The following is a 7912-nucleotide window of genomic DNA, read 5'->3' on the forward strand; positions in this document are numbered from 1 at the left end:
TGGGTTGCAAGCAGCAGCCCACAGTCGCCAAAGGCTGCCAACCCCTGTGATAAAAGATAGTCAGAAAAGAACCCTTGCCTCATGTACATTTCCTGCCCCATCACGAGTACAGCAACATGAACCCCCCTACATCCTTCAGCCACTAGTGTGGAGACATGACTACCACATGGAGACTGGTTCCACAGATTTGAGCCAATAAGATGCAACAGGGCAATTAAAAAAAAAAACCTCTGACAGTTTCACATTTAGAGTCCTGTCTATCACCATCATATTTGATTGAAACATCAGGGTTTGATCTTAAGCCCTCTTTTATTGTTTGTTCAACCCCCAATCTCTTTGACTCAAAGGACTATTATATTGTAATCAATAAATTCGGAAATAAATTCTGATGATTCACTTTGCTCTGATGGCCTAATTTTTGTCTCATTGTAAAAAGACTGCTCCATAGAGGCCATGGAAATAAAAATACCTAGTGATGCTTCCAGGCTGACTGACTGACTTTTAAGAAAAAGATCTCCAACAAAGTATATATCTAGAGACATTTATGCCCCGGCAAAGCATGTGGAAGTTGACACAATTTCTTCTTAGGGAAGAATCTATTTGCTTGCCATTTGATTCTTAAACTGCATCTGCTTTAGATTCCCAATGCCTGAAGGGGGACTGTGCCCAACAGCTTGCTAAGAACTTTTTTCCAACTACTCAGTTGGTCTAGTAAAAGATATCACATCTACTCAGAGAACCTTGCCTGCCTTAGACCTAACCGGATTGTCATTCTGTCCTAATAACTCTTGAGCATGCAGAACAAATAATTCTAAATGGGGACTCAATGAATAATATTTCCCAGTTGATTTGCTTAGCTTTGTCACCCACTTCATTCACCTTCCTCTGCAGGCAGGTGACGTCTGAATAAAGTTCCAGGCCTGCAACTAATTCAGGAGTTTCAAAACAGAGCCAAAAAGGGTTGCTCGCCTGAGGCCCAGTGTCTGTCTGACAACTCTCTCTTCCGAGGAAGAAGACCGGACTTAATCAGACCCCTTTGGGTTTGGGGTTTTTGTACATATTTTTCTGATTTAATGAGCTAAGATCACAGAATGACAATGGGGAGGGGGAAGGAAAATCCTTGTGTTGCATCTACTGGCAATTTAAATTTCTCTCTTTCGATTGCACTTATTCTCTTAGTCTGACTGGAGAAAGAGAACAAACATACATACACAACCTAGATGAAAAGACAAGGCATATTTTCTCTGCCCTTTAGGACAACAAATTTTAGGTTTTGCAACTATACCTTAAAAAAATTATTACCTTTCTAACCCTTGCAGTTGAAGATGGCCTACCTAACAAACTGAACATAAACCAGTGCAGTGCTACTCCCCTTGCTAAACCACCAGAAATGAGAGCTTTGGAAAATGTTAGTAGACTATTAATCTGAAATTTCATCTTAAAAACACTCAAATATTTTCACCCCTACAGCTATTCACAAGCCTCTGCTGCCATTTTTTGTGGCTTTAGCATCATCATTTCTGTCTTTTTTTAATGTTTTTCTTTTCTTTTTTGGTGGCTGGAAAACTCACAGGAAAATGCATGCACAAGAAGAAAACTTGCTTATGTCTATTTAAAAGCCCATTCATCTCAAATGGATGTTAAACCAAAGAAAAGCTTGACTATCAACATTAATTATTTCACCACTGAAAATTTTAGCAGAAGCACAGCATTATTACTGCATGTAGTGGTAAATATTAGGACAGGTAATGGTACTGGTTACTGGAATATGGTATCCAAATCTCCAAGATGTCACTGGCTCTAAACTTGGCCACAATAGCAAGGTGAGGAGAAGGAAAAGAAGTGTACTAAAATCCTTGTTATGGTGTTTCCTATGGTAAATTTGAAGTTATCTGCAAAACTAAGGTTCCATAGGTCAGGGATTCCAAGTCAGGCTGTTTTATCAAAGTAAGACCTAAAACTTTAACTCTGCTTCTTGGTGTAGATTCATTTAGTGCAATATAATTACACTACCATATTTTCAAATATAGAATTTCATCTTATAACTTGAAAGGTCCACATAATATTTTTAGTAGGTTTTCACGATGATCCACTATCTTCATTTACCAAGAGGCTTCAAGAAAAAAAGTTCTCTTTTCTCTCCCATGTATGCATTTTAATTGCTAAGCATGTATGGTGTTTGTACAGCTGCAGCCATTCAGTCTATAAACCAAGTTTCCTTAATCAACAGAACAGCTTTCTTTATGTGAAATTAAAGGATAGTCAAATGAAAAGCCAACTTAGCTAGAAGTCTATGCAGCACAGCATTGTATTACGTTTTGTTCTTAAAATATGGTATGTTATGTGTAAAGTCACAATAAACCACACTTACGAGTGATTTTCAGATTATTTAAAATGCCCTACAGCACAGAGAATACAAGATGCTAAAATATTTAAGAAAAAAATGTAGTTTGTAATTATGGAATAGTAAGCAGTTCAACAGTATCAAAGTGCCCATGTACAAAAGCATGGAATTAAGAGTTACACATGTATTTTTAGTTAACTTATACATTGTGCTGCAACAATTAACTTTTTTTTTAAATAAAAAAGTTAAAGGTCTCAGAATAAATAGCTTTGCTGGGTCATAAAAACAAACTAAAATAGTTTTCATGATCTGGAAACTATCTGACTAAACATCATATGGGACTTGTTATGCCACTTTCTGAGGCTTATCAGAATCAGCCTTGTCTTGGTACTATGCAAAGTCTGCAGCAACCCTCCATTTCAGTACAATCTTAACTCTGCTAGTAGCCACATGAATGCATGAATGCAGCCTTTTTTGTTGCTATTTTGTGAACACAATGATACTTCTTACATAAAATATACTTTGCAGCACAATTTTCATGAACTCAAATAGTGAGCCATTTCCATATCAGATCATAATCCCCTTCCTATACATCCCCATGCCTGGCCTGTCAAGTTATAAGCTTGTGCTAGAGAAGTTGTGAGGCTATTTTTCTCTCTAAATAATGGAAGAGAGACAGCTTTTGATTTCTTCATGTTCCAAGGTATCTAAAGCATATTTGTTCCAGCTTTTAAAAACATTTTCCATACTAGTCAGAGACAAAGATTGGAAAACTAGTCTCTGCCCAAGAGCAAGCTTGATGTATTACTGAAAATTAGCCTTCTCTTGGTTTGGTTTTATGCTTAGTCTGAATGGCAGTAATTTACAGAATAACAGCCATAAATACATGCATCTGCTACTATCACATTACACACAGAAACAAAGACCAAATCCTGTATTTGAAATGCAATCTCTGTTTAGTACGAGGTCAGCAAAATCTGTGGTAAACTGAGAACCCAGATTAGAACAGGACATTAATTACAGACAATCAGGCCTGATTTATAATAGACACAGCACAAAGGGGCTAAAAACCATGGTTGTTCCAGGACCCTGGAGGAAAGGATAAAAATCAGAATATTGCTGTGTATTCACAGCCAGCAGACAAAGTGTAAGCATAAGAGAGAAAAGCCAACATGTGTAGATGGTGACCAAAGCATATGGATGAACATGTACCAGAGCAAGTCAAAAACAGGAATACACATAATTAGTACAGATGCCTTCTCATTTGGGAAAGTGCACATTCTAAAATGGTAGACAGTGGCTAGGTCAGCAATTTTTGTTTCTGCACATCTTTAATGATTAACACTTTCACATAGTCCAATTTTTGAAAGAGGAGCAATGCAACATCTGTTATTAACAAACAAGAGCCTCTACCTCAGGGTCAGTAAAGATTTCAGTGTAAGAACTACCACATGTACACCTTGCTCAGACAAGCCTTTCTAATCACTGAGCACCCACATCAGGAGACAGAAGATTAAACATCCTACCCCTTGGGCAGGGGGCTAGACCTGATGATCTTACGAGGTCCCTTTCAGCCCTAATGTCTATAAAATCTATGAAACTTCTGTGTTACTCTAAACAAGGCAAGAATTTCTACTCCAAAACAGAACAAAAGGAGCTATCCCTGCTGTCATTCAATACTCATATTAATGAAAGAAGATCATGAGGGGAAAAAAAAGAAAAACACTCAAATATGCACCTTTACTTTTCAGAGAGGTCAGCATTTCATGGCAGCAGGTCCTTGAAAATTCTCCCCCACTTGGGTGTATCCAAGGTTTCTTCTGAAATAAGAGAACAAGTCACCATGTGAGCAACAACACCCAAGATGGAAAGATAATTATAATATTTGTAAAATAATTCCTGGAACTGTACCCACTCAGCCAACCCTAGTTCTGATGCTGTAAGCATTTCGGGGAGAAAAAATTTAAAAAACCCCCAACCCAAATGCTATGCCAACCATTTCTAAGAAGGATGAGGGCTCCCTCACCATCTCTGTTCTTCTGTCTCTTTTCCTATTTTTTTTTTTAAATTTGCTCACTAATGCTGAGTTACTGTTTCATCTTTAGGTGGAGGCACAGTCAGAAAATGTTTCAACTCAGCACAAGTATCATCTAGTCACAGAAGCAGTGACAGCAAGTAGATCTGAATTTAGTGAGAAGGTCCACACCTTGAAGGGAATGGTAATCCAGCCTCCCAGACTTCATTGTACCCCAATCCATTTTTATATTCTGCCTCCCCTCCCCCCATGAAATCTCTCAAGCAGATGAGAAAATACAAAGGAAACATCCTAAATCTTGAAGGATGAAGATAAAAAACATAACAGCATGTTTCCTAGAGACATGTTTCTTGTAAGTACTACACTAGTGTCTCCAAACACTTTTAAAGGGCAAGTTTGGGAACAAAAATCCACCAGGTGCCTGGTCACTAAGAATCAGAGACTGAACATGGATACTGATTTTTTGATGCACTATAATCTACCCAATTCCCGAATTTCCTCCTGCACACAATGGGTATCAATGACCCCCTCCCTTCTGATGGGTCTTGAACTCCTAATAATCAGCTTTTCTTCTGATAATTATTTGTCCGTTACCCTGGGAATTTCCCTTCCTGCTCCCCCTACCCCTCATCTTGACAGTTGTACTCTTGAGCTCTGTTTGCTTGCTCTCTTCCTCAGACCGGATGAGGAGCCTCTTGCATTCAAAATTCACGTAACTTTATTCCAACTATACAGTTGGTCCAATACAACATACTTCATGGAGAGGCAAGATTTTTTGTGAGTGATACGTGCGTCTTTAAATATACCACTGAAATACTCACACATCAATGGATGTGCCCCTGCCAGAGACTCTGCTTTCTCTCTTTTAAGCTCCAAAAAGCAGACCAGGGATCTAACTCCCAATCAGAACAAGAAAGATTGGAAAAAAAAGTCCTCAGGGCCTCATTCACAATCATGAAGAAAAGGGCTACAGAACTGCCTGGAGACCCAGTAAAAAAAATCCTAAGGGTTTAATTTGCAATCAAAAAGAAAAGGGGTAGAGAACCACGTACAGACCCAGTGAACAGTCTGGGGATGCACTCCCCAGCTATATATTAAAAGCGTTCACGTTCTCAAGGTCCCAGTGCAAATAATCAACGTAGATCATAGCAGAATCAAGGAGACATTGATCTATTGTCCAAATATTAAAGATTTATTTTGGAAACTATAGGAAAAGAAGATTGTACCTACAATGTAAGTGGTGCCATAAATGGTTTCTGCTTAAGAACTAGCATTTATAGTTATTTTTGTATGTCTGGGATACTATTATCATGACTGCTACTGTCTTCCTGTAATAGACAGTTTTGGAAACATTTTACCCTCCACAGTAATTGGAAAGTTGGTCATCTGAAGTTTGAGAAGGCTTTTCTATTTATTTTTTTAGTTTCCCTTTTCTTTCTTTCAAGTTACACGTTGATTTTGTTCTTCATACTGCCATGTTATATTAACACCATTTTAGCAATATTTAATACAGTGAAAATAAACTCTCCCAAGTATTTTATAAGCCACTTACATTTATTCAGATAGATGTTCATTTACACTGAAACAGTGAAGGGTCAAACAACTGTTCATATACCAAGATGTTCTGGCAGCAGGACCAACAGAAAGAAGAAACCACACACACACACACAAAGAAACCGCAGCCTGGTCTATTACCTGGGTAGTTTCTAGCAACCTGAATTTGAACATTCACTACGATCATTTTCTCTGTTCTCTTACCTGTTCACCTGACCACTGCTCCTCCTCTGTGATGAAAGCAGAACATCCAATGAGCTCTTCCTCAGCATTTTGTATTTCTTCAGGAGCTCCTGTGTTTTCTGTCTGGTATCTAATGGCACAGGCATCCTGTTTTCCCAAGCTCCCATTTTCTGTCTCATCTTCCTCAGCAGGGTCTCCAGCCTCTACAGGAAGGGATTCTGTCAGTCCTTTACAAGCAGACTCATACCCATTACCCAAACTCTCAGTTGCCTCAGAGGAGTTTTCCACTTCACAAGTCCTGTTGCCCTCAGATTGCAAAATGTTACTATGTGCTAGCACAAGTGGTGATGCTTCTGGCTTTGCATCTAGTCCAGCATTAGGCTCAGACCCAGCAGTAAGCTTAGTAGAGATGCTGACTGGCAGTCCCATGTACAATTTCTCTACCACAGCAGACATGGAAGAATCAAGGAGATGTGGATGGTTTCTGTCTAAGGATTCCACTCCAGTTGATAGCATCAGGGCAATCAAAACTGTATACCCAAAGCCTTTCACAGTTCACTCTGAAAATAAAGAGTTTCACTCTGAAAATAAAGAGATAATAAAGTTACTATACACACACAACAAAATCTTTGCTCCAACAGAAAAGGCTTCCTTGCAGCACCTAGTATGTACATTCAAAAGTATGTTGCAAAGAAAGAAGAAATGTGTGCAGTTCTTGAGCACTAGAGCAAATGCTTCATGAACCTCAAGGCTATTCCTTTCCTTCCTACACAGGGAATGGAAAGAGAGGTTCTGAGGGAAGCATATAATCAAGTAGTCGTAGCCAGGAAACAGTTGTGCTGACCACCCTACATGTTTGATGGCAGTAGCCAAATTTCACGTACTTTTCTGTACTTCTTAAGACTTGTGAAAACTTTCAGGTTCTCCTCAGATAGAAAAGCCACATAGCCAAATGTCTTCTAATATATACTCTGCTCTGCCTTGTGGTTTCCTCTATACAAACAACAGGCATTAACACATGGCAAAATATTGTGCCCTTACTAACTTCACTACCTGAAATTAGCATTTGCTTCATCTTATACCCAGACCCAAACATGTCAGCAATGTACGATGTTCAGTTAACACAATCCTGTGCTTCAAACACAATTATGGCTACTAGTTTCAACCACAGCACCCACCAATAGGCTGCACCACAAAGGCTCTGAATTTCATTAACTGGCTCCTTTTCAGACTCAAGGAGCACAGACACAAGCTTACTGCACAAGACGACATTTTGAAAGCTCACGAATCTCCACTGAGGATGTTATTCATGAAGACAGTATGGCCCAGACCGGTTTTCCCCCCCACAAAAGACCACTGATTCAGTTGCCAGTTGACAAACACTGTTACCCCAAGATGCCTCTGGCTGTTCATTACACAGCCACAACCTGCAAGCCTGTTCCTGCCGTGTGGATGAAACCCAGAGGCTCCCGAAGGAAGGGGGAGAAGAGTTGTCTTCAAACCTGCCTGCCTGGCACGATGCTCCGTTACAGAAAAGCCCAGGCGAGGCGGCTCGGCACAAGCCGGTTAAGGAAGGTTGTGGCAAAGACAAGTTAAATCCTGAAGACCCCAGGCTGGTTTTTTGCTTTCAAAACAAAAGGACCGGCGGGCGCCACAGGACCTCCGGGGAGCCGAGACTCCGTGCCCCCAGCCCGCTCTCCCCAGAGGCCGGCCCGGGCTGCCTCCCTTTCGCAGAGGGGCGAACCAAGCGGGGTTTCACTCGCGGCCGCAAGGCGGGACGGGGCCGCGCGCGGCGA

General features: G+C 40.2%; 1 protein-coding gene across 3 annotated transcripts in view; it reads right to left on the reverse strand.

The window, feature by feature from the left end:
- PRR14L (proline rich 14 like) overlaps positions 1–7912 on the reverse strand; it is a 25568-nt gene that overhangs the window by 17438 nt on the left and 218 nt on the right. For 2 of the 3 annotated variants that reach the window (XM_019506839.1, XM_019506837.1), the window contains exons 2-3: positions 6138–6676; positions 4083–4164 (exon numbers count right to left, since the gene is read on the reverse strand). In XM_019506839.1, coding sequence (XP_019362384.1) covers positions 4083–4164; positions 6138–6632 — 577 coding nt within the window. In that variant the 5' untranslated portion in view covers positions 6633–6676. Of the gene's footprint in view, positions 1–4082; positions 4165–6137; positions 6677–7505; positions 7564–7912 lie in introns of those variants that run through there. The other variant, XM_019506838.1, reaches the window with a different exon arrangement.

Source organism: Gavialis gangeticus, unplaced genomic scaffold (assembly GCF_001723915.1).
Source record: "Gavialis gangeticus isolate Ggan-Ray unplaced genomic scaffold, GavGan_comp1, whole genome shotgun sequence".
In the NCBI taxonomy this organism is placed as follows: Eukaryota; Metazoa; Chordata; order Crocodylia; family Gavialidae; genus Gavialis; species Gavialis gangeticus.